A 26,854-nucleotide genomic window follows, 5' to 3' on the forward strand; every position below is an offset into this window, starting at 1 on the left:
AGAAATTACTGGTGGGGGAGGGACCCAAGCCCCACTGGATGCACTGAGATTCCTCATGGAATGTTTTTTTTTAAATGAATTTATTTATTTATTTATGGCTTTGTTGGATGTTCGTTGCTGCGCGCAGGCTTTCTCCAGTCGCGGCGAGCAGGGGCTACTCTTCGTTGTGGTGCGCGGGCGTCTCATTGCTGTGGCTCCTCTTGTTGCAGAGCACGGACTCTAGGCGCACAGGCTTCAGTAGTTGTGGCGCTCAGGCTCAGAAGTTGTGGTGCACGGGCTTAGTTGCTCCGCAGCATGTGGGATCTTCTCGGAACAGGGCTCGAATCCGTGTCCTCTGCATTGGCAGGTGGATTCCCAACCACTGCGCCACCAGGGAAGTCCCCCTCATGGGGTTTTTAAAAGCAGCTGCCTGCGTGAGATCAATAGGATGACTGTTCATGTGACCCATAGATCTAATTCTTTCAGCTGGAAAATGGGTGCTCTAAATTCCCAAAGCTCTTTGGGTCCTAAAACTCTAACCTCTGGTCTTGAAACCTTGGTGTTTTTCAGGTTGATATAATATCCTCTCTCAGGATACTGAGTCCTATGGTATGGTTTCATTTCAGAGCCTGTATGGAGTTCTGAGTCACAAAGTGTCAGTCAGAACCTACTAGTTTAGGGACCACATGTTAGAGATGAACCTGAGGCCCACAGAGCTCAAGGCCGCACAGCTGGTTATCAGAAGAGATGGCACCAGGACTCACAGCACTGGGTCCGTCCTTTGGTCCACTGTGACCATGGCTGAGGAGTTAGTGAAGACCAACAGCAAAGCCTTCTGTTGACTGTTTCGTTTCTGAGCACTGGAGGCAGCCAGGGGCGCTTGAGATGTCTGTTGGCAGGGTTCCTGGGTGGCCTTATTACCCTCCTCCTCTCTGGTAGATACAAAGCTGTGCCTACAGTCAACTACCTCGGGATGCAGTGAGGAAAAAAAGGGAGTGTGGGGGAAATGAATAAGGAGAAGAAAACAGTGGAAGAGAGCTGGGGGAATGAGGGCATGTGACCAAAGGACAACTTTTCCCTTTGTCCAAAGGGTCTTCTAACTAAATCCAGCAAAAGTAAATAGACTAATGAGGCAACATCGCCACCTGGTGGCAGATGAGGACATATGCTTTTAGAAAGGAACTGAAATGTTGGGCTAATGCAGTGATCAGCTTCAGAAGCAACACCCACGGCTTTCCCCCTTCCTTGTTGAGGCAGACCAGCCCCAGCAGGAAGCTGTACTGTCTGTGAACTCCAGACCAAGTGGGTACCCTTTGCTCAGCATTAGTTAACAAGGTCTAGAGGTTTGGGCTGAACAGCAACACAGGAGCCATACCTGTTGATCCACATGGGGGTAGGCGGGGTCCTCCAGGCTACAGGACTTCACAGAACAGATGGCTTTTCAAGGCTCTGGTAGAGAAGCCTCAGAGCCAGCCCTGTTTATAGCCAGCAGTCACCTGCCACTCCAGGTATAGGGGTAAGGCTCTTGTAGGCAGGGCCTCTCAGTTACTACTGCCTACATATGACAATCCCTTCCCAAACTAACCCAGTCACCTGCCTCGTAAGAGAGTCTCAGTTAAAAAAAAAAAAAAAAGGCAAGCCGTTGTCTGCTGCTCAGAGGAGCCGGATGAGTAGGGAGGGTGTTCTAAAATATCGGGCTTAGTAATCATGGGGGCCATTATCTTATTGATCAAGGTCCAGCCATTTGCCAAGGTATATACACATTTTATTTAAAAAAGTTTACAGTTTTCATTATACACAACTATTAAGAGGTTATAGTCAGAGGAGGCATTTGTCCTGTTGACAGAAGTGCCCACTAGATCATCACAATGCAAGGTAAAAGGTGGAAGGGAGGAGAGGGGGCAAGGAAAAAGTAAGTGATAAAAAGCTTAGATTTCAATTAAGGGCTGGTAAGTCCCTTTTATCTCTTCAAGTATCACACAATATGTACCAAATACAATCAGTAAATAATGGCCATTTCTTCCCAAGCCCACGGCCAAGATGAATATTTGCTGAATTAAGAGTCCTGGCCCTTCCTCAGGTGAGTGGAGAAACTGCATACCTGAGGGTTTACTCTCCCTTCCCCCCAAGGGGCCTCCACTCCATTCAGTCCCTAATGGAATCACCAAGGTGTTCAGTGGCCAGAGAAAATATGAACATGGATTCAGAAGTCCAAAGAAATGCAGGTCTTTGAGCTCAATCAGAAATGATTTCAGTCAACAAGGCTGTGAACCCAGTCAGGAAGTTGGTGAGATGAATAAAACTCTAACTTTTGTTAATGGCTTTCACTTTTCTAATTGAGTCCCTAGAACACAGAAGGGTCACATGCCATTTAAAGTCAAACACTAGTTCCCAGAAAGTTGGTATCTAACAACTTCACCACGGGGGCTAGCAGAGGATCTGTCTTTCATGATTCTCAGCCATCCCAATAGGAGGCCTAATAAAAAGCAGGTGTCAGGCCAAGGCCAACTAGGGCTTCAGGGAGCCTTGTGAGGGAAAAAATTCCTTCGAGGGGAGACACTCTTCTGGAGCTTAGATCAGCCAGTTGGCAATTAGAACAGCTTTTGGAGTGGAAGAAAAACGTTAGGTACTGGAGAGAGATATGGCAACTTCTGATAATTATCTCACTAGTATAAAACGCTGGTTGAAACTGCACAGCAACCTCAAGTAGCGCGATACGACTGAAGACAAAAGAGCAAATACGCCAGTGTCTAGGTTGGCTACCTTAAAACGCAACCCACGAGGCCCCGGTGCTGGGGTGGCTGGAGGGTAGCGGATTGCAGGCTGCTGTGGTGCAGCCATCTTGCTTGTTGGTGTTTGGCGAGAGCTGGAGCTCAGTCATTTGAACAGGGGCAAAGAATGGCTTGCGCTGGTAAACCACAAGGCAGGATTTCAAAAATGATGGGTACTAAAGAAGGGAAGGGAAGGGAAGGGAAACTGCCAGAAGCAGCTCTGACCTACCACCACCACCTTTAAAAGCAATAATGTGCAGCCTTTCTGAGGGGCTCTGAATGCTTCTCTGAGTGTTATGATGGGACAATGTGGAAATGCTTTTGGTGTCATACCACCCCCTGCTCCAGACTCACTCTACCATCTACTACTGGGGGCCCAGAGTCCTCAGAATCACAGCCAGGCCCTCTTCCAGCTTCCTCTCCTACTCCTACCTCTCCCAGGCACAGGGAAGGGATGAAAAGTTAGTGTAAGAAGGGATTCTGTTCAACATATCAAAAGTCAATTTCCAAGTGGAGAGGAAAAGCTCCACACAGAGCCAAAAACATGCATGGGATCAAGGTTAGTGCCCAAAAGGATAGACTTGCACAGAATGAGAGGGTACAGTGTGATCTGAGCAGCAATTTCCGGGAGCTTCCAGTGCTAGCAGAGAAGCCTAGTTACACCTTTATCACACAGACTTGGATGGGCGCGCACACACGTGCATACACACCGTAGCCATACTCAGATCTGCTTCTTAACCCCTGCAACCTCCAACAAATCTTCATTTGGAAATTCTGCACCAACAGATTCCTAGTGCTGGAGTTCTCGATCACAGGCAAGCTGATGTCTTTTGGTTAGAGAAACATGGATTTAGTCAGGGAGCAGAGCTGTGGCACTGCTCACATACCATCCCTAAACTTGGTTCTACTAGTTTTTGTTTTTGTTTTTTGACAAGATTAAAAGCAATTATTATCTGGACATTATTTTCTTTGAAAGGTAATTAGAACACTATTGTTTATACAATATTGAAAAAATACAGTTTTTTATTGTTTGAACTCAAATCACCACCCAGCACTTTAAGCCTACCCTAAGTCGCACCTACAAATAACGGTTATAGCACAAGCAAACTGCTAATTCAGCAGGTAAGCAAGTTAGACAGTGCCAGCAGAGACCCTCCCTCCCCCAAAGTAATGAGAAGACAACGTGCTAGATAAGAGTTAAAGTACTCCATTACATGTTAAATAGTTAATACTACCCTTCCAACAAGCCACAAATGCTAGATAGATAACTCAGTACGGTTAACTAACCACAGCCCTACATAACTGCACTTTTAATTTTTTTTTAAAAAAGAAAACCTTTTGCTTCATGCCCGTAATTAACATAAAATAAGTAAATTCTTTGTTTTTTATTTAGGAAAATAATCATGCTAAAAACAAGTTGTACTTCATATAGATTTTCAAAGAAAAGATTGTGCTTTTTGAATAAAAAAGATAGGGTATCTTCAATCTCATTGACTCAAATTTTGTGGAATATAGCACTTATAAACTAAAAACACACAGAGAGAAGGATTAAATTATCCCAGTAGGACATTCAAAAATCATCTCGAGAAGATTTCAGGATTGGCTAATTTTGCTATTGTCCTACTGGTTGTGTCAACCACCCCCCCACCCCCCCACCAGCTAATGTCTGAAGTTCTCCAAATTCAGCAGGCAACACTCAGATCTGAAAGAAACTCTGCCAGCAACCTGGACATATGGTTAGCTGAGTAAACATTTGATTAGCAGGCATTTAAACTGATTTCCTCTTAACACATACAGGAGAGAAAATTCTCTTCCTTCAAAACCTGTTCTACATCATATTTCTGAATCCTTTCCTCCTATTCAGTCTCACTCTGAAAAAAAAAAAAGCTGTTTGTTTTTCCCATGTAGAGTCACTTTGGGTACAAGAACCTTTATTTGTTCCAATTATTACTCATTTTAAATTTAGAATGTGAGTTGGGTCTAAAATACCTATTTCCCACTCCCACGAGCAGACGATGATCAGGCTGCTGCCAAGAGCAGCAGCAGAAGGGAAAACAAAATCAAAACCTGAATGAGAGTACCCAGGAGCCACAGCCACCAGAAGGGTCTTCTTCCCAAGTCTAATGGTCCACTGAGTGGCTGTCCAAGGAGGAGGCCATCTCTTGGTAGGTGAAGATTAAATTTGCAACCTAAGCACAATGCACACACACCAAAAAGAAAAAAAAAAAACCAAACCCCACAACCATCCTCAAATATAAAGCTCTGAGTCCAGGGTAGCAGTCTCACAGTGGCCAACAATAGGATGAGGATGTGACTCTGCACGTGTTGGATGAGAGGAAACATCTTCCCAGTCACTTTTCTCTTCCTGTCCTGTCCTCTCAAAAAACAGGTCTGGATTACAAATTCTACCCCCAAGAAAAAGAATCAGATTCAGAAAACATTTCCAAAAGGTTCTCCAAAGCAAAACACTTGTGGCTGCAGGGCCTGGTAGCGAGAAGGGCAGGAATCTACATATAAAAATGTACTTAAAATCCAAGTCAAAAAAATTATTAGCTCCCTGTTTTATACTGTTACTCCACAGAAATGGGGCCACCTAGGATGCACAGGAAGAAGCAGCTCTGATTCTGACATGGCTGGCTCTAAATGCTCCCAAGCAGGGCTTTTCCTCCCCAATTTCTTCCTTTCCAGTTTGAAAAAGTACTATTCTATCTTCACATCCAAGAGCTGGTTGGTTTGGTTTGTTTCTTTGGAACCGTCAATAAAAGAAGCAACTTTTTCCTGTTATTTTTACTCATGTCTATCTATCAGAGCGGCTGTTTCTTTTGACAGTTCAGTAGCACACAGGCTGACTTGGCTAAATGGACTTATGAATGCATGCATTCGGACCGCATATTGCTACCAAAATGGAATGTGGGAATATGCTATGCACCTCAGGTTGAGAAATGACCAAGAAATCAAGATCTAAAGGGTGATATATAATATATATATATCAATGCTATTATTCATAAAAACCTTGTTTAGTAATAAAAAAAATTGCTTTGTTTAAATATGAATATTATAGTCTGCTTCTCATGGTTAGGAAATAATAGTCTTTCTGAAAAGCAGGTGCTTTTTTTACTACAACTCCATATCCTGGGCCTCATCTTCCGAAAAGTCAGACATAGAACTCTCCGATGAGCTGTCTCCGGTGCCCTCTTCCTGTTCTTTCAGTGCCTCCTCTGTTGCATATTTCTGGATGTACTCTGCACAGGGGGTTGGGATAAAGAAAACACAAGGATAGTGAGCAGGCAGGCATGTGCTTCAGCGACCCCAAAGCTGGCAAGTCCCAGGGAGGTTCAAGCTTTCCCTATTCGGTTTGGGAAGTAGGGAACAGACAATGACAAAGATGACAGTTATTATAGTCACTAAAGCTAAGGGGAAAATTGTGCAGGGAGGTGTCTTTGGAGTTTATGCATTTCACCCTCTTAGTAAGAGAGGCAAATCTGAACACTTGATTTGCGGGGGAACAGATACACTGCACCACCATGCTAGATCTTCTTTGGGCCATTACCTCCCACGTGGATGTGTACAAGACAGCCGAGCACCCTGGGCCTCGCCTGCAAGGCTCAGGAAGGTCGGCAGACGTCCAGGACAGTGTCTGGGGTTAACCAGGACCCAGTTTTCCAGCCAGGGCGCTCCCACTCTCTCCTTGTTGCCTACTGATATGGCTGCACTCCTCCAAACTTGATGGACTGGGGAAATGTAAACCTCACATTTTCTTTTACTTTCTATGTTAATAAAACTATTCACCCCCCAGATAGAACAGGACTAGTTATGATTCCATAGTAACTTATAAGGAAATCCCCCATCATTTTTAGATTTGCAGTTATATAATTACAGTCAGCCCAAATCTATTATTTTAGAAATAGATTTTAGTCTAAACAGATCCTGCCTGTCAGGTTTTTGAAGCAGCTGGTGAAGACAGTCTCTCAATCTGCTCAGGAATGAGCTGCTACCTGGGGACACAGCTAGCCTGAGTGACTTTACCACCTATTAATTTATTTACCTGAAGATTTATGATGCTATAGCCTAGGCTGTATCTGCCAGCTGAAAAAAATGTTAAGAACTGCTGAATACACAATTAAACGTTTTCCTAAAACTCTAGGTGCAGATGGTTTTTCAAGTAAGTAGCCTACACACAATATGAAAAGACAGGACAGAATCCTATCCAGAAAAACACATCCTCACGTCTGAATGCTTTGTTTTTCCTCCTATGGAGTTGCAGGGACTAGAAGAGAAGGTATATGGGCCAAGTCTGAATGATGCAGTGCAGGGCCAGCTAAGATTATTTTCTATATTTTCAAAGGGCTGTTAAAAAGGAAGAAAGAAAGAAAGAATGAGTATGTGACAGAGACCATATGTGGCCAAATCTGGGCCTTTACAGAAAAAGTTTGCAGGCTTCTGACTTACACCCCTACAGATTCATTGGAGCAAAATTTTATGCTGAGATAATGAGATTTCAAAAGCCCCTGGCTAGGTAGGAACTTGCCTTCATTTTTTTGAGAGTGAGAGAAATGTTTACTGAAGTCTTAGAAATTGTATTTTTATTCTCTATTGGGTTGGCTACTTTTTCTTCCTTTGTAGAAAGAAGTTGCTGCACTTTGGCACTGCTCTTGGACACTGTAAGTCGACACTATCAGCCTTCTTCAGTATACTCAAGGAGACCAATGTGTATTAAGTGCTTACTGGGATAAGGCCTTTCAGGAGATAGAAAAATGAAGAGCAAGGTCACTAATGAGCAGGAAACACAGACAAAGATAAAAGCAGTTAGGGGGTTAAGTGCCATCAATGGGAAGCAGGAAGAAGGGACTGTGGCTCCTGAGAGCCAGGAAGGCAGTATCTGCACTGACCCTTGAAGCAGCTCTGGCAGCTGCAGCATAGGAGACGCCACTCCAGGGGAAAGGCATAGACAGCCTCGCCGAAGCACAGGGGAGAAGGAAGTGGCTGGGATATTAAAACACATTAAGAGAGAACTATATTTGTTTTCTTTCTTTTAAAAAATCTGAAGCAAGTAAGGCAAAATGTACAGGTTTTGCTACAGTTGTATAGTGGGTACGTAGTTAAGTCACTCTGTTTTTCTGTATGGTTGAAAACTTTCCCTGAAGAACTAAGGAAGCAGATACAGTTGGGTATCTAAAATTCATCCAATTGTGCGTTACATATTGATATATTTAGAGGAGTAAAGGCAAAGATGTAGATCACACACAGTAACAGAGAGCCCTGAATGGCAGGCTAAGATGCCACTCAGGGAAGGTTTTTGAGAAGTGACATATCTTTAGACAGCTCCAACGGTGTCCCATCCTACAGACAGTCCAATATTTCTTTTTTCTTTTTTTTTTGCGGTACGCGGGCCTCTCACTGTTGTGGCCTCTCCCGTTGCGGAGCACAGGCTCCGGACACGCAGGCTCAGCGGCCATGGCTCACGGGCCCAGCCGCTCCACGGCATGTGGGATCTTCCCAGACCAGGGCACGAACCCGTGTCCCCTGCATCGGCAGGCGGACTCTCAACCACTGCGCCACCAGGGAAGCCCAATAATTTACAAGATAAAATAGCACCAACTAAATATGAATCATGTTCACGGTAAGAAAGGTTACATACACTGACCTCAGATGTCAGGCATGGAAACTGACTACCTGGAGGGGATTATCTAAAGCGGTAAGGGGTGAATTAGCTCCCTAACGGGTGGGGGAAGGAGAGAGGGGCCGAAGGACCCAAATCTTATGAGAATGATCACGTTTAGGAATGGAATGAGAAAAGTTTTCAGAAAGGTAAGGGGTAAAATACCAAAGCTGCAGAGAGGAAAATGGGTCATGAGAAAAATCCAAATGATTAAGAAGACAGGAGGACTTTCCTGGTGGTGCAGTCGTTAAGAATCCTCCTGCCAATGCAGGGGACACAGGTTCGAGCCCTGGTCCGGGAAGATCCCACATGCTGTGGAGCAACTAAGCCCCTGCGCCACAACTACTGAGCCTGTGCTCTAGAGCCTGTGAGCCACAACTACTGAGCCCGGACGCCTAGAGCCCGTGCTCCACAACAGGAGAAGCCCCTGCTCGAGAACTAGAGAAAGCCTGCACACAGCAGTGAGACCCAATGCAGCCACAAAAAAAAAAAAAAAAAAGAAAAAAGAGGAGAGAGGAGGGGAAACAAAGAGCAGGACTCCTAAAGGAGTCCACAGAAACAGATAAAGGCTTCCGACATGGGGATACCTTTGAGTATGGGGGTGGTGGGTAACCAGGAAGAGAAGGAAGACCAACAGTGCTAGGAGGAAGGATAAATGGAGAACAAGATCATGTTGGTGGGGGGACTGGGTCCGAGAAATAAGATCTCTTATTTCCTGTAGGAAGAAACAAAGAAAAGATTGGTGGGGGCGGGGGGGGGGCGATATATATAAAGGTAGGAAGCTGCGGTGAGCTCAGGTCTGATAGTCATGATCTTCTCAGATTACTAAGGAAGTGATAGCCAACACTAATGTTTCAGAAATCTAGAGCCCCCTAAGCTAGAGCTTGCTGTTCAAAGATAAAAACGTAGGTTAGGTTCCTTTTGTAACTGGGACTATAACAGATACGTACTAAAACAGGAATAGTGTTAAATAGAGGCATAATGAATACAAGAACTATAGAAATATGCTCTGCACAGAGATATCTGTGGGTTGCAGACACTGTTAAGTGATTCTTATGTCAAAGTAAGACAGTCTCATAACAGAATTTTATCTGGTTAAAAATGAAATACATGTTTTCTTGAATTATGTTTCTTTGGCTATGTCTGGTTACATAAATTAGATATTAATTTGCAAAGCACCTGAGACCTAAGTAAGTTAATTAGAGTAGATTTATTTTTACTTTATCTCAACAAAAAGTACCAAACAATACCCTAAGAGACCAGGGAAGAATGAGAAGACGAAGAAAAGGAAAAACTACTGTTCAACAAATAGGCCCAGATGCTCACATCCTGTCTCATACTTTCATATTTAAGAGTGAAGACCTATGCATTCTGGGCTCTCATAAATTATTTCTACTGCCATCTCCTGCAAATGTACTCAGAGGGGATATACACTTTGCAGAAGCTCATGTTCTGAGCTGCTGTGCAGATGAACGAGTCAAGCTAAAAATTGGGTAAATACCAATGCCTGCCATTTGTTAAGAAGAGTAGGCCTATTTTCATGGACTTTGAACTCCTCTCCTTTCTGGTGGAACTTTATGTATCTAGACTTTTCACTATGAAAGTTCTCAAACATACACAGAGGTAAAAGGACAACGTGGTGAATGCTGGTAACCCTGTGTGTAGCTTTAGCTGTTCTTTCACAACCACATTTTCATTTTAATGAAATTCGTGTCCCATTAGCCTGTAAACTGAGAATGGGAAAACAGGATCCTAAATCTTAAAGGATGAGCTAACTAGTGCTACCACCATTTGCACATTTCTAAACTTTAATAGCACATTTTAAGTTTTAATAGAAAAATCCATAGCACCAGGGCACTGGGGCCAGGTATCTGCAGTAGAAATGTGCCTTAGATGTAAACTTCCCAAAATGTAAGCAAATCAGTATGGGACCAAGAAAAGAAGCCAGTTGGGTAATTTTTATTCAACAGGTAAAATGATATAATAAAACAAAGTCTAAAGATGAATTTGGTAATTATTTCCCAACTCCCAAAGTTAACTGCTGTCCTGAAGGGCCAGGATGATTCCATTTATAAACCAATGTGAGACTATGCCTTTCAATTAATACTTTACTCTCCAGTCCAATTTTCTAATTTTCTAAGACAAGAGGAAGCAAATGAAAGCAAAGGTTCTTTCATATAGGGGGTCACAGGGATTTCTGGCAGGGTTATGTCTACTTACCACCCAACTAATAAGTCACCCATTTCCTCATCTTTCCTTTTTTGCTTTCTCTCTCCTTTCTTGCTGAAACCTCCAGCTTTCTAAAGGTGTCTCTGACCCTTGAACCTACAGAGGCTAGTGAGCTCTGCTCTGGCCCACAGCTGTCTCTTTTTAGGCCTGAGAAAAATTACGAGTAACTAAGAAGGGCTTTTAACGATCAAAACCTAACAGACTTAAGTTCTTCTGTCTCAAGGCTAAGCTATTTGCCTTACCTTTAATTTTCTGCTTGTATTCTTCTGGTCGATGGAGGTACATAGCTGCAGCGTCACCATTGAGAGGATCTATGGGGTTGGGATAGGCCAACAACTGGGGCAGGAAGGACTCAAATATATTGGTAAGATCTGAAAAACAAGCAAGAAATATATCATGCACGGAACAAGCAAGTTCACCTAAAATTCACTTGAATTCAGTAGTCAACATATTTAACTACACTGATATTTTTTCATAAAACAGTGGTCCATTACATGTGACTTATATATTCCTTTCAATACCAATTTTTAAATTTAATTTTAATTTGAAGAACCAGGTACACTTGGTATTCTCTTTGAAAGGCAACTGTCCCAATTCGAATTCACTCTACTCTGTAAACTGAGATTTTAGAAATACTACATGGTTTATTAAAACTTGTACCCCAATACTGTACAGCACTCTACATTCTTACAAAGCAAGCAGTTAATTTCTTAACATCGCCATTTTCTACAGCTTTGAAAATCCCCACTCTGAAAGTATTCAAGCACCAGATCTTAAAAGAACTGAATACAATTATATAAGCCTTGACATTTAATTCAATTCTCCTAACTTCTAATGGAGGTAAATATAACCAGTTTTTCAATTATTCTAGGTAATGAGGGTAGGAACCTATATGAATTACTTAAAATCATAATCATAAGACAGATAAGTACCAATTTACTGCTTTTATTAATAATCATTTTAATAAACATTAACAACTCCCTTCTTACTAGATTCAGCACAAGGTGCTGGGTGCACATCTACATACACAGCAAAAACAACAAAAACCCTGCAGTTACCTAGTGTTTTATAAAGGAAGTAGGGCTTGAAAACCTGTAAAATAAACCACACATCCACGTAACTTCAGAGATGCTCTAACTTCCATTCTATTCGCTGCTCAGTTAGCAGACAGTGAACTGTGGAACCTTAGCGCTTCCATCTCTCTGCCCACTCTAGTTACTCATCATGTTTTATAAAAAACATTTCTGTTTCAAGAGGGAATGCTAAAGTATAGTAGCATAGAAACTACTCTTCAATTTATTCTGCTTTTCTAATGGATTTTGTTTTAGAGTGAGTGCTCTCATGCAGTATTTTAAGTGAATGTTTTGTCAAGCCATGTCACTTTAGATTAATGATTCTCAGCCAGGGGTGATGTTGCTTCCCAGCGGCCACTTGGCAATGTGTAGAGAAATTTCTGGTTGTCACAACCGGGTGGGGGAAGGTGCAGGGGTGCCACTAGCATCTACTGGACAGAGGCCAGGGATGCTGCTAAACACCCTACAATGCAATGCACAGGATAGCCCTTCACAACAAATAATTATCTGGGACCAAAATGTCAATAGTGCTGAGGTTGAGAAACCCTGGTCTAGATAAAAGGGGTCAGCAAACTTTTTCGTAAAGGGCCAGAGTAAATACTAATTTAGGCTTGGTGGGCCACATTTGGTCTGTCACAGCTACTCAACATTCAGCCCTGCCACTAGCACAGAAGCAGCCATAGATAATAGATAAACAGATGGGTGTGGCTGTGTTCCAATAAAACTATATACAAAATCAGGCAGCCAACGTTTGCTGACCTCTGCTCTAGAAAATCCTATGAGAAGCAGATCATCCTTGTCACTATAAGGTAAAAAAACTGAGCAGTCAAAAAAAACCTAGAGCTGCACTATTCAATATAACTTTCTGCAATGATGATAATGATCTGCATCTGCTACCAATATGGTAGCCATGTGGCTACTGAGCACGTGAAATATAGCTGGTTTGACTGTGAGGACTAAATCTTTCATCTTTAATTCTAATTAATTTAAATTTAAATAACTACATGTGGCTAGTAGATCCCATATTGGACCACTCAGGTCTACAGAGTGATATATGGACTGTGCTGGCTGTACTTCATGACAGCCAGCACAGTCCTATCCTCATGCACCAGATACTAACACAGAGCAGGTTTACCTTCAACCCCAAGTTAGGGACTTGGTATTACTGATAAGGCCAACTTTCCAAAGAACCACATTAAAGTAAAATTCCCACGTACCAGGAAACAAATGCAGAGATCCTTAATCAAAAAAGCAAAACAAAAATGATCTTCCAACATAACCCCAACCATCCATGGCAGGATTTTCACTGCTGTTTTACATATATATATTTTAAAGGAAGCAACATATTTAACAAACCAATAACTATTCATGGTACAAAATCATTGAAACTATTTGTAAAGGCTAAGGGACAGAGAAAAATGCTGATGTTCTAATGCTGAATAGAGAAAGTCTGTAAAATATTATGTTCTCTAGAATTACAATGATGTACACAGTATGATGCATAAAAATATTTTAAAAGTTATGCATAAGAATATTTTAAAAGTTATGTTGGACTTCCCTGGTGCTCCAGTGGTAAAGAATCTGCCTTCCAATGCAGGGAACACAGGTTCAATCCCTGGTCAGGGAACTAAGATCCCACATGCCGTGGGGCAACTAAGCCCGTGCACTGCAACTATCGAGCTTGAATGCCTCAACAAGAGAGCCCGTGTGCTGCACACTACAAAGCCCATGCGCTCTGGAGCCCACACGCCACAACTAGAGAGAGAAAACCTGCAGGCCACAACTAGAGAGAAGCTCGAGTGCCACAACGAAGAGACCACGCACTGTAATGAAGGATCTCACAGGCCTCAGTGAAGATCCTGTGTGCCCCAGCTAAGACCTGACATAGCCAAAAAAAAAAAAAAAAGGAAAAATTAAAAGTAAATAAAAATTTTAAAAAAGTTATGTCAAAGCAAAAGGCTTGTATTTTCACACTTCAAATGACACTTTACTTTTTTGCCTTTAAAAATAGTATTTGCGTATAAATGTGTCCTTTCTACTTTTGCATATGTTTGAAACATTTAATAAAACATGGAAAGTCTGAAAAAAATTTTCCTCTCTTTATCCTTAAGTGGGTGGGTTATCAAGGCAATGGTAGAAAATGCTAAAAGGTAAGCAAATTAAGAAGAAAAGGGGTGTGAACCCCAAGTTTTACAAACTGAACATGATCCCAAAGCAGAGTTACAGTAACACTAATAATAGTAACAGTAATAGTAATGGCAGCAAGAGTTTACACTTACACAGCCCTTACTACAAGCCAGGCCCTGTAAACACTTTACATATACACTCTTTTTTTTTTTTTTTCCGGTACGCGGGCCTCTCCCGTTGCGGAGCACAGGCTCCAGACGCGCAGGCCCAGCGGCCATGGCTCACGGGCCCAGCCGCTCTGCAGCACATGGGATCCTCCTGGACCGGGGCACGAACCCGCGCCCCCTGCATCGGCAGGCGGACTCCCAGCCACTGCGCCACCAGGGAAGCCCCTATATACACTCTTAATTTCACTACAGCCAATGAGGTAGGTACCATTACTATCTCCAATTTGCATATGGGGAAAATGAGGCACAGAGAGGTTAGGTAACTTGTCCAAGGGGCTGGGTTTCAAACCTGGGCTTATGCACTACACTGCTTCTGTTAGTGGATGAAAGGAACACTGTCTCAACCATGATGGCAAAAGCTCCCCACATCTCTGCATCAAACTGTATACCCTCAGAAATGGCCACCCTCCTCCCCAAAGTTTTTCTTTCTCACATGTTCAAGGCCAACAGGATGGTCTCTAAGCAGAGAATGTTCAGGAGTAAACTGGGGGCCTCTCCTGCCACATCAGCATTATTGGTGCTGCCCCCAAAAGATTAACAGCTGAATGTTCCTATCAAACAACAAAAAACTTGAAAAAAAAATAAAGTGCAGGTTTTAAGTTCAGAAGCACTTCAGGACTTGAGAAATATTGCAGACAACATGTCTCATAACTAGGTGTTTCATGTGTTCCAGGAAAAGATTTTATACCCCTCACCATTACTTTTAAGTTTTTCAAGCTACCAATAAGTGGCTTTGCCTATGTATTTGTTCCAAACAAATAAAAGAACCCTCAATTAAAAAAAAAAAAAAAAGAACCCTCAATTATTGGTTTCTCCTTTCCTGTGTCTACTGTCTTCCGACATCAACATACTTTTGATCCATTTTACAGATGTGCTGAGTCACACCTCTAAAACAGAAGAGCAGGAAAGGAAAAGTACGCAGCCCAGTTTTGGGTAAAGATGACAGCTTTTGAAGGCCAGGATGTTGTTGCCGTGGCCATTTTAAAGCAGTAAAGTATTCCTGAAAGTGGCTAACAGAATGACTACCATTGAGAGGTTCCTCCCCAAAGAAATATCTCTCAAACATGCAGATGTGCACAAAATCTTCTTTCAAGATAAATATTCTAGCAGAAGAGACATAAACCATAAACCAAGAATGAAATAAAGATACTCATCTTTGGAAAAATCCATCATAATAAAATTTTTTCCCCCTAGAATTGTTAATAATATAAAACATCTATCAGTTCCAAAGTCTTCTAAAAAACACCGACCTTCCACTTTTTGGAAGGGAGAGAACCAGACATGGATCGCACAATCTAGAGATTACAGTCAGGTGCCCCCATTACTGGATACCTTAATTTTTTTTTTTTTTTTTTTTTGCGGTACGCGGGCCTCTCACTGTTGTGGCCTCTCCCATTGCAGAGCACAGGCTCTGGACGCGCAGGCTCAGCGGCCATGGCTCACGGGCCTAGCCGCTCCGCGGCATGTGGGATCTTCCTGGACCAGGGCACGAACCCGTGTCCCCTGCATTGGCAGGCGGACTCTCAACCACTGCACCACCAGGGAAGCCCTGGATACCTTAATTTTTAAAGAAAGTCCCAAGAACCCTGATAAGTATGGTCTACCATGAGCAAACAGCTCTTACTTTTGCCTTGGACTAAATCAGCACTTACCAAAATGCAGTCCATTAGGACTGATTCTTCAACCTGATCTTACAGTATTAATGTTAACAATATTACAACACTCATAGTTCAGCTTAGGCACATAAACTAATGATTTATATCCATATTTAATTTTTAAAAACACTCAAATTATACTTATCTCTCATCAAAAGCAGCATTTACCCCACTCAGTCTACAGCAATGGTTCTTGGGCAAGTCTAGGTCCTGGTTGTTCGTCCATTAAAATTACCCACAGGGTTTTTCAAAATATGCATACCTACCCCAGGGATTCTGATTTAGGATTGGTTAGCATCTGCATGTTTGTGATACGTGTGCAGAAATGCACTGCCTACTCTACACACTCCTAACCCCAGAGACCAAATGGAAAGAGCTATGTGCTTGTGGGTTCTCTAGCTCAAGAAAATGTTTAGGTCTTGACAGCTAAGCTGCTGAAGAGGCTCTAATTTAGTAGCCCTCCCTGACCCTTTCATTGTCCTTTTTCTGCACACTGCTGTCACCATCATTCACTCCAGGTGGAGGTATTCCAAACTACAGGTAGGAAAGCAGGTCTCTTCCTCTCTGCATCTCAATTTCTTCATCTGCAAAAAGAGAATACTGCAGCTCCTTACAAGAAGAAATACACATTTCTAAAAATGACTATAAAATAGGCTTCAAACTACATCAAAGGACTAAAATATTAATACAAATATGCCATCTTCTCAGAAGAAATTTCAGCTACCTGTATCCCTCAAGGAATACTTATTAATAATTAAAATGAGTCACCCACACAAAAATGCACCAATTCTTTTTTTTTTTTTTTTTTTGTCTGTGTCGGGTCTTCGTTGCTGTGCGCGGGCTATCTCTAGTTGTGGCAAGCGCGGGGCTACTCTTCATTGCAGTGCGCGGGCTTCTCATTGCAGTGGCTTCTCTCATTGTGGAGCATGGGCTCTAGGCATGTGGGCTTCAGTAGTTGTGGCACTCGGGCTCAGTAGTTGTGGCTCGCGGGCTCTAGAACGCAGGCTCAGTAGTTGTGGCGCACGGGCTTAGTTGCTCCGTGGCATGTGGGATCTTCCCAGACCAGGGATCAAACCCGTGTCCCCTGCATTGTCAGGCGGATTCTCAACCACTACGCCATCAAGGACGCCCTGCGCCAATTCCTAAAGTAAAGCCACCCTACTCCAGGTGACTCACAAAAAGATGGGTACACGGCTTAAAAGAGAAGACACTCAGGAGGGGATGAATCACATATCTCATGTTTTATTCTTGGCTGTTTATGAACCAGTGACCATAAGTTATTTCTTCTTCCTCTATTTCCTTTGAACATTAAAATGGAAACCTTTGTAAAGCATACTGCTATCTTCAGGTTAAAACCCTGTGGATGCCAAAGCTTGACTTGGTCAGCCCCATCAGGAACCACAATTACCAAGCCGGCAGTCCTCTCAGAGACTTGAACTTGCATAATCTTTGTTTGTTTTTCAGATTTAACACCCCAAATGCTGTGACTCAGAAAACACCACCATGGTACAGCACAGTCACGGCCAGGTACCACCAGCCATCATAGCCCTTCTCCCTTCTCCAATGCCACCTATCCTTCCCCCTTTTCTCACCCTACTCCTTGTTCCCCAGATGTCCGAGCCCCTGGGTTCCTTCTTTTTAAAGCCAAACAAACAAAAAACATACAGAAAAACTTGTTTGGAAAGACATCAGCCACTTGCTCAGCAATGTGAATTCTGTGGTCTTTGTATTAATACAAAGAGTGTATTTTATACTCTTACTCCAGGAAGCTCATCATCTCACAATTTTAAAGAAATAAGTCTATGCTGATAACTAGCAAATCCTTCTAATTGGTCCTTTACATTTCTGGTCTTAAACATGCCTAAAATTATTTCCCTGAAAACCTATTCCTTTCTCCTAAAACCTAGATCGACGGCTCCAAACCTCTTGAAGGACCTTGGTTAGGCCTTCCTCCTTTATTCCATGTACTCAGTCAATTTCCCAGACTCACTATTAATCCTAGTGAAATGCCTCTAGTTCCTCTTCTGTTTCCACTGGCATGTAACTACATCAAGCCCAATGTATCTTTCTAGACCTGGATTAGGACAACCATCTCTGGATGGCCTTCCAGCCTCCAAACTCTTACCTTTGGAAGCAGAGAACACTTCCTTAAAACACTCAGGTCATTTCCCATCAAGAGCAAGTTCCTTTTCTTTTCCTACGAAACTTCGTACTCCAGAAGCATGCTATCCAAACAAACTTACATTTTACTGACCTTCTCCCTCCTGGAGGACTCCTGGCTTCCAAAGCTCAGAATCACTGAGTTAGCCATGACTCCTTAAGGTATTTAACTGTTTTGTAATTCAATAGGGAGCAGGGCTAAAAGGAGAGGAAGAAAGGAAAAGTCCTGCTCACAATCAGAGAGGTAAAAAGCTGGGTAAAAACCCACAAGAAGTAGATTCTAGTGAACCAGAACCAATGACTGCGACCTCCTCTTTCCATGGCTTTCGGCCATTATAGTTGAAGCTGATGGCTAAATAAGTTGAGATCACCTGGGAATTAAAACCATGTTATCCGGGGCTTCCCTGGTGGCACAGTGGTTGAGAATCTGCCTGCCAATGCAGGGGACACAGGTTCGATCCCTGGTCCGGGAAGATCCCACATGCCGCGGAGCAACTCAGCTTGTGCACCACAACTACTGAGCCTGTGCTCTAGAGCCTGTGAACCACAACTACTGAGCCCACGTGACGCAACTACTGAAGCCTGTGCGCCTAGAGCCCGTGCTCCATAACAAGAGAAGCCACCGCAATGAGAAGCCCGCGCACCGCAACAAAGAGTAGCCCCTGCTCACCGCAACTAGAGAAAGCCCGCGTGCAGCAACCAAGACTCAACTCAGCCAAAAATACAATAATTTTAAAAAACCAAACAAACCCATGCTATCCTTGATTTGCTAGAGAAAATCATCAGCTGACCTTTCAAAATCCCATTGATTGACTTTGCTCATCTTATAAGGAACTGTAATTAATCCATCATATTGCTAAGCAAGCCATGAATTTATAGTTACATGTTGAAAATAAAAACAATCATAAAATTCCATTTCATTTGCTCAAGGTTTTTTTTTTTTTGTCCTTTTTTTTGTGGGGGGTGGTGGTATCTAACTATATGTATGAAAACACACTGACATATATGTGGTCAAAGTTTACAAGACTGAAAGAGGACAAATAAAATTTCCAGATTTCTTCAGGTTATCTAAGAATTTTGGGTTAATTAATAGATCTTTACTTTTCTACTCTTGTCAGCTCTTAAGAAGTTGCACTATTAATGATGAATTTGAGTCTGTTACTTTAATTTTCTTCTGCTTGTAGTCTGTGAATACTAAAAACAGTGAAATTCTACCCCCTAAAAGGAGGAGGAGCCAGAAACCTATACCTCTCTTCAGCTGGAGGATCAGCATTGCATATAGTCAAGCAGTTGTTATGTATGAAAGACTGAGTAAGCAGTGGGCCCTAAAAGGTGACAGACATCCCCTAGAAGAAAACCTCAATAAAGCCAATTAGGAGGAATGCCTTCAGATAGGCAGGTAGATTTGAAAAAAGAAATGGCCTTGAGATTAAATATTCTCTTACTAGCTGTTTGAGGGCACACATGTGGCAAGCTGAAGCAGACCACCACAAAGACTTGTGTGGTGCTGTGACACAGAACCAGCTGGCCACTGAATGCTAACATGCTTTAATGGAATAATACATACAGCAAACCAGTATCCCAGATGATATATTCAAGAATGTGTCCAATCACTTAACTGAGAGGGTCTTCTGTGTGGATAAAATATACAAAGGGTGTGAAACTCATTAGATGTACACGTGATCTCGTGTTAGTCCATGAGGATCTTTTAAAGATAGAATAAAGTCTCATGAAGAGGGTCATGCATGCAAAAAACAAAACTCTTCTCTCCTCACACCTCTTAAAAAAGAGAGAGAGCAATCAGCAGGAATTAATAAGAATCAGCAAACACTTGAAGAATTTTTGCAATATTCCTGAGAGATATACTTAATCTCACTACACTACCATTACACTTTTTTAAGTATTCCAAGCTAAAAACAGGTATTCCTGTTATATGTGGGAAAGAGCAATGTCAAAGACATAGGGTACTAATTAAAACTTGGTGGAATACCAGATATATCCTAACTGCCAGATCACCAGGTCACCAACCAGAGGTGTGTAGTTTTATAACATGGAACGTTTTAAAGCATTCCACTGTCTTAGTAAATCATCTTCCATCCATTGCCTAATTGCAACTCCCTCTCCACAATGTATTTAAACCGTGGAGATCTGCAGAAGGAAATGAATGCTACTACATAGATCAGAATGAAGAAAACAGACTTTTGTTCACCAAAAAACATTCCCCTTGTTGCCATGTCGATCTCAAAACACTTCCCACCTTACTTAGGTGTTCTTGAGAGGGCAATTCATCCTGGTTTAAACCTGGTATGACCCTGCTTACCTTAAAAGACTGCAAGCTAAAACATGGTAGTAGGATTTGTTATTACCCTTCTAGAAATGAGGGCAGTTAATGTATAATTAGCTAGTTGGGTATTCTTACAGTCATACTAAAACTCATTATTAAAGTTTTAAATTACTAGGCAATAATTTAGTTTGTCTTTAATGTCAGAAAAGAACAAGATAACTTCATGCAATTATAAGATAAATGACCATGCATGGGGAAAGACTTTACCTAGACACAGTGATCACAAGCAAATGAAGACAAAACAAATCCACAAAATCACAATGGAGCCCTGAAGCTACAGCCCCAAAGAAAGAAAAACATGGCTGTGGCTGTCTTTCAGGACCATAGCCTGGCTCATATCCCACGATCCACAAAGCCTGGACCACTCCATGGTTCTAATGCTGACTGTCAGTGAATGTGGTGTTTTTAACGAATTTCTGCTAGGTTGTTCAACCCAAGAAAGCCCCATTTTTCTATGTATAGCTAATTAAACTCCTGGGGCACATGCCAACACCAAATCTAAATATTTACAAGCAGACAAAGGAGGTGGATCATGGAGCTAGCATTGTGGAAACCATCAAATCCAAAACTCAGCATATTTCTTCTTTATCTACTACAGCTGACCTTTCTCCATAGTACTAGAAAGAAACTGCTCTACCTGGGTCTGTCTAGGAGACTCATAATGACATCCAGCTGTTCCAAAAGCAGGATGATGTTTGTGATTCCAGCATGGATGGATCAATACTGAGTTCTCAAGCCTGTTGAAACAGTGGTTGCTGGCCACTCAATCATCCATGCAGATAGATAAATGTATCTCTTATCTCTGCAACTATACTAAAATGTCTAGAAACATAGCTAGCAAACACTCATGCAGCATAAAGCATTATTTTAAGATAAAGTTACCCTCAGCCAAAATTTGAGTTGTTTGGAAAGATTCACAGGCTACCTGACTGAAAAGAGGTATGTAATAACAATGTACTTCCAACACGAAAAGGCTTAAATTCATTCAGCCGCTTAAAATCATTAGGTTACAGCATAGTACTATTAAGTAAATTTATGATTTAAAATTTTTCTAAATGCCTAGTAAAAAGAAGCACTGTTTCTCCTAATTCTAATCCCAAAGTTCCTGAAGCATTCCTTTTGTTGTAGTCAAACTCATTTGTCTGTTACTGACCGCCCCCCCAAATGACTCTAGGGGAAATAATTTCCCAAATGTTGATTTTTCTCACCAGCAAAATAAGAGGACTATCCAGTCCATTGGCTAGCAACCCTAAAGGTGAGAATAAAATTATAAACTGCCCAATTTTATATGAAAATTGTCTTCTACATTACTTGTCCACAACTTAGTCCACAAATAAGTAATTTACCAAGTCAGTCGAGAAATGAGTAAAACGAAAGTCGGAGAGAGAAACACAATTTACGAGGGTCAAGTATGCATGGCTCAGAATGGCGGGAGGGAAACTGAAGCGGTACTGCAGTGAAGGTACCTGAGCTTCCAGGAGTGTGGGGTGAAAACACAACTATGGATAAAATATATTTGAGTAAAAAGGAAAACAGAAAACAAGCTACCTATGGCTTAATGAACTTTCCTTTCATCAGTCTTTAAAATTACAGTTGTTTTTGAAATTGAAATCCAGATCCCCTTGGCTGAATTTTAAGTTTTCCAGAGCTTTTATCATTCCTGTCTGGAAGAGCACAAAGGGATGTTAAAAAAAAAAAAAAAAAAAAAAGATGCCATCATACAGGAAGCCAAAATGAATCAGTTTTGTGATGGCATCTGCTACTTTCCTTTTAATGTCACAAAGAGTAACAATAGTAACTTCAAACTCAATAGATAGCTTCATACTGATGACAAGCTTCTTTACAAAATTAACCACTATAATATGCTCTCTTTCAAGATTAAATATAAAATTTTAAATTACTGGGTGATTAAACTACAATTATACCAATTTTGAGCTTCTGAATGAACAAACTGCATGTACACTTGGCAAAGGAAAACAGGAGGAGAACAGAGGCAAGGAGTCAAATGGGCTGCCAGAAATCAATTTTCTTTTGTGGAGTTGGTGAGGGGTGGTGGAGGAATAAACATAAACATTGTTTATTATCAGGTTATGATGAGTATAAATCTGAATTTCATCTGGGAATTGCTGTTATAATAAAAATATGTATATCTATTGCACAGTACATGCATGCCCTGGGGCAAAGCTAATTGCAGGAAATTTCACAAGTAACTCCCTGCTCCTTACCATATTATATAGTAGAGTTGAAACAAGTTTTGGTTACCAAGCTAAGCCTTTTGCTTTTCAGTTGAATATCTGTGTTAACTTGCCAACTTTCTCCTATTAGTTGTTTCGTATTAAGTTAGATTTGTTTTTGTCCTTTGAACTAAAATTCAAGAATCACAGCAGGAAATTGAGTGATTCAAAATTCACCAATGACGAAACTAACCTTCAATGCCGGAGGGTTTAGCAGCTTGTAATAAAAATTCAGTTTAGATCTCAAGATCAGATTAAGTCTAAAAGAAACTTCAAGGTCATCTAAACCAACCCTTTCTACCAGTACTTTCATATAGATTGTATTTACCTGCTCCTAAATCTTTCCATGAAAGAAATGTTGAATTTTCTTGAGGAATAGTTTGGACTTGAGAAAAATGTCAAAACAGTTTTCCCATGCTGAGTATAATTTTGACTATACTATAAAAATATTTTCTTCCTGCTTTCCTACACTTACCTGTTAGTGTGTTCATGTTCTTGTATTATGGAACACTTAGTGGTAACTTGTACACATGTAATACAGAAATCAAAATTCACTTTCATCAATGTGGTTTAATTCTTGTTACTTACTAAATGCTTTGCAAGGTAATACAAGAACACATTCTAACATTTTATAGATGTGATGAAACCTTAGTCACGTTGGCCTGTTGCTTGAAAGTCTATTCTGAACCTCATACACCTGCTGGCAGGAATGTTAACATGGTACCACCTGGGAAAATAGTTCCTCAAATGGTTAAACAGTCACCATATCTCCGAGCAGTTCTACCCCCAGGTACATACCCAAGAGAAATGAAAACATATGTCCACAGAGAAACCTGTGCACAAATATTTATAGAGGCATTATTCATAATAGCTAAAAGGTGTAAACAACTCAAATGTCTATCATCTGACAAATAAAAATGATATCTGTAGACTAGAGTATTATTTGGCCATAAAAAGGAATGAAGTACTGATACATGCTACAACATAGATGAATCTTGAAAACATTATATGAAGTAAAAAAGTTAGTTACAAAACACCACATATCGTATAATTCCATTTACAAGAAATGTCCTGAATAGGCAAATCTATACAAACAACAAGAAGGTTGGTTATTGCCTAGGGCTGGGGGCTGGGGCTGGGAAATGAGGGGATGATAGCTAAAGGGTACAGGGTTTCCCTTTGAGGTGATAAAAATATTCTATGATAAAAATGTGGGAATGGTTGTAAATAACTGTGAATATACTAAAAACTATCTTCAAATTACACTCTTTAAATGGGTGTATTTTATGTATGTGAGTTATAATTCAATAAAACTGTTATTTAAAAAAAATCTGTTCTGAGATGTGAGGTACTTGACAATCAGCAAACCTCTTCCACAAAGCTCTTCTGGTCAGTAGTAAAAGAATTAGTTAAACTAAAGTCCAATTTACTTTATTGTCATTGGAACCAGCTTGCAGCATTTAGTTATGTATATTTCTACAATGTGAATACATTATTACATCAGATATTCCAGGCAACCTGCCACAAGACATTTTTACCGAAAAACCATCTTAAAAGGAATCCCTTTAACCAACCTCAGTGTATATGTCCTTTCTTGTTGCCTCATCTCCTTATAAGCTGCTGTTTCCCTAAAACTCTCATGTTAAACAGTACTGGGCATGATTAATTCACTTATTAATTCAACAAATATGTGAACCCTCATTGTACATGGGCTACTGCTTTAGGCACTTGTACATATGTACACGCACACATGCACGCATGCGCACACATGAGACAAAGTCCCTGATCTTGTGGAGCTTACAATCTGACAGGACAAGATAAACAATAAATAAATTTTAAGGTTTTTAAAGAGGGTGCTGTGCTATGGAGGGGCGTTATTTCAGATCAAGTGGCCAGGAAATGAGGCTTCTCTAAGGAAGCATGTTTGAGATGATAAAAGAAGGTGCCAGCTACACAAAGGTCAGGGAGGATAACTCCAGGCAGAGGAAATAACTCTTGAAGGAATTAGGAGGAGGAAAAAAAAAAAAAGGATTAACTGTGTGCTGCTGGTGACCAACCTCTGTGATTCTTATCACCATCCTAGTACAAACAAGGTGACTTGCAGATGGTGGCTGGAATAAGGGGTCTTATGTACCTTAAGACCGCTAAAAGGTCTCACAACTCTCCAACAAGGGAAGGCCGTCTCTAGGTAACCCCAGCCTGAATTGATCTTTCCCGCTCTGCACCTCTCAGCAAGTGTTTGTTGTCTGTACCACTCATTCTTACAAACACATTGGTGCGAGGCACCGTGCTAGGAGTGCCAGGACTTAAACACAAATCAGACCAGCACCCTGACAGCCCTTAGGGCAGGAAATAATCCAGTAGCACAGAAAATGTAGGCACAGACAACAAACACAAGGTAGAAAGTAAAAGCAGGCCACAAAAAAAGAGCTATAAAATTTAGGCATGTCCAGAGATTACTTCCAGCTGGAGCATCAGGGGAAGCTTCACGAGGTGGGTGCACGAGAAGAGGGAGAGTCTGTGAAGCCTGAGAACTTGGACATGTGGGGAGAACAGATTGATTTGTTGTATCCCTAATAAACTTTAAATATATTTAAAAATACTTTTAGCTCCCCAAGCAAGTTACAAGGCCTGATAAGGCTTCTCTCTCTCTGTGATCTCAATTTACATGCTGATTCACTGTAAGAGATCATATGTCAATTTCAGCACTGAAGGTAAGGCTAAATTATTCTTTGCTTCATAACAAAGTTTTCACCTTTGAAACAAATGATGATCCCCCAAACCTCTTAATACACCATCTCATTTCAAAGGGACATTCCTAAGAGTTTTTCCAAAACTAAAAGGCATTACAGATAAACATGTATACAATGTGCTTCAGAATAACACATATATAAAATGTCTGCGTATGTATTTGTGTGTCTGCATATGTGTAACACTGTACATTAATTTCAGAATCTTACAAGATAATTTCAAACTTCCACTGCTAAACCAAAGTCTGTACTCATGAGAAAACGTTTTTTTCACTGATTAAACTTTCCCACCGGCTTTCAAAATCCTTTCCCATTCCCAACAAAACATTTTAAACCAGAGAAGAAAATCCAAACAACATTTTTTTAGGCAGTGTCTCAACATCTCTAAAAAATATTCCATGGCCAAACTCACCATACAGAGCTGTCCAAGTTTGATTAATTACATCTAGACACACAGTTCCTGACCTGAAACAGATGGAAAGAATGGCATTTTTAAAAAAATTAGAAAGTTAGCTGCATGTATTTGGCAACTAGTTTAATCATCAGGAAAAATATTTTTAATAGATTAAAAAAAAAACCAAAGAATCCCAATTGGGGAAAACATGATGAGGAGCAGAATATACACAAAGTCTTGTGTCTACTTACAGATTGAAAGGGAAAACCAGTAACTATACAATGGAGAAACCAGACAACACCTTAACCATGTGATGAGAATTACCATTGGTTATCAGGGCAGACAAACTTGTGTGCCTCCAAAAAGGATACCCTGAGGAGGACACAATCTCACTTTTTGGTCTTCTGGCCTTAAGAGCATACTCTGAACCTAATTATAAGGAAAAATCAGACAAACCCAAACTAAGGGACAGTATGAAATAACTGGTCTTTATTCCTTAAAAATGTCAATTTTATAAAAAGCTGAGGAATGGTTTCAGATTAAAGTAGTTTAAAGAAACATGACAACTAAATGCAGATGATACTGGACTGGATCCTTTAATGAATGAAAAAAAAAAGTGCTAAAAAGTCCATTACCAGAATATGGCAGTAGATGAAAAAGTACTGCATTAATATGTAATTCCTGAATCTGACAACTATACTGCAGTTACATAAGAGAACATCCTTGTTAAGATGACTGATACATGAAAGTATTAAAGGACCATGGGGCATGATGTATATATATACATACAACCTCTCAGAGTTCAGAATACTTCATATGTATGCACGTGTGTGCGTGTGTGTAATATCAAAATTTAGTGCCATGACAAGGAAAAACTGCAGGACAAATAGTATTCTAAATAGCACTGGAAGTATAAAATAGGAGGCACTGATATCACATTTTAAAATATCACTAATAAAATATTAGAAGGAAAGAAAGGGATAATTAAGATTCATTAACTGTTTGCTTTACTCTCAAGGACTGAGAAATACTTTAAGGGCTGAAAATAATATAATCTGTACACTGAAGACAGATCTCTGGACAGTGTCTATACAAAGAGAACAGAGATACGGAATATTACAAATGTTAGCTGGATATCAAGGGAAATGAAAGACCCATTCATGACAGTGGAAAAAACCAAGCAGTCCAATAGTGGACCCTGAACTAAGGTGGAATATCGTAGTCCTGGATTCTATAATGGAAGTGACCATTC

At 40.9% G+C, this 26,854-nt stretch overlaps 1 protein-coding gene across 2 annotated transcripts in view; it reads right to left on the minus strand.

The window, feature by feature from the left end:
- Positions 1-1,396: 1,396 nt before the first annotated feature.
- The window catches only part of UBE2H (ubiquitin conjugating enzyme E2 H), a 100,040-nt gene continuing 74,582 nt past the window's right edge, over positions 1,397-26,854 (minus strand). For both annotated transcript variants that reach the window (XM_082846018.1, XM_082846019.1), the window contains exons 5-7: positions 25,621-25,673; positions 10,881-11,009; positions 1,397-5,992 (exon numbers count right to left, since the gene is read on the minus strand). In XM_082846018.1, the coding sequence (XP_082702144.1) occupies positions 5,868-5,992; positions 10,881-11,009; positions 25,621-25,673 (307 nt within the window). In that variant the 3' untranslated portion in view covers positions 1,397-5,867. The remainder of the gene's footprint in view (positions 5,993-10,880; positions 11,010-25,620; positions 25,674-26,854) is intronic.

Source organism: Leucopleurus acutus (assembly GCF_964270905.1).
Source record: "Leucopleurus acutus genome assembly, chromosome: 9".
In the NCBI taxonomy this organism is placed as follows: Eukaryota; Metazoa; Chordata; class Mammalia; order Artiodactyla; family Delphinidae; genus Leucopleurus; species Leucopleurus acutus.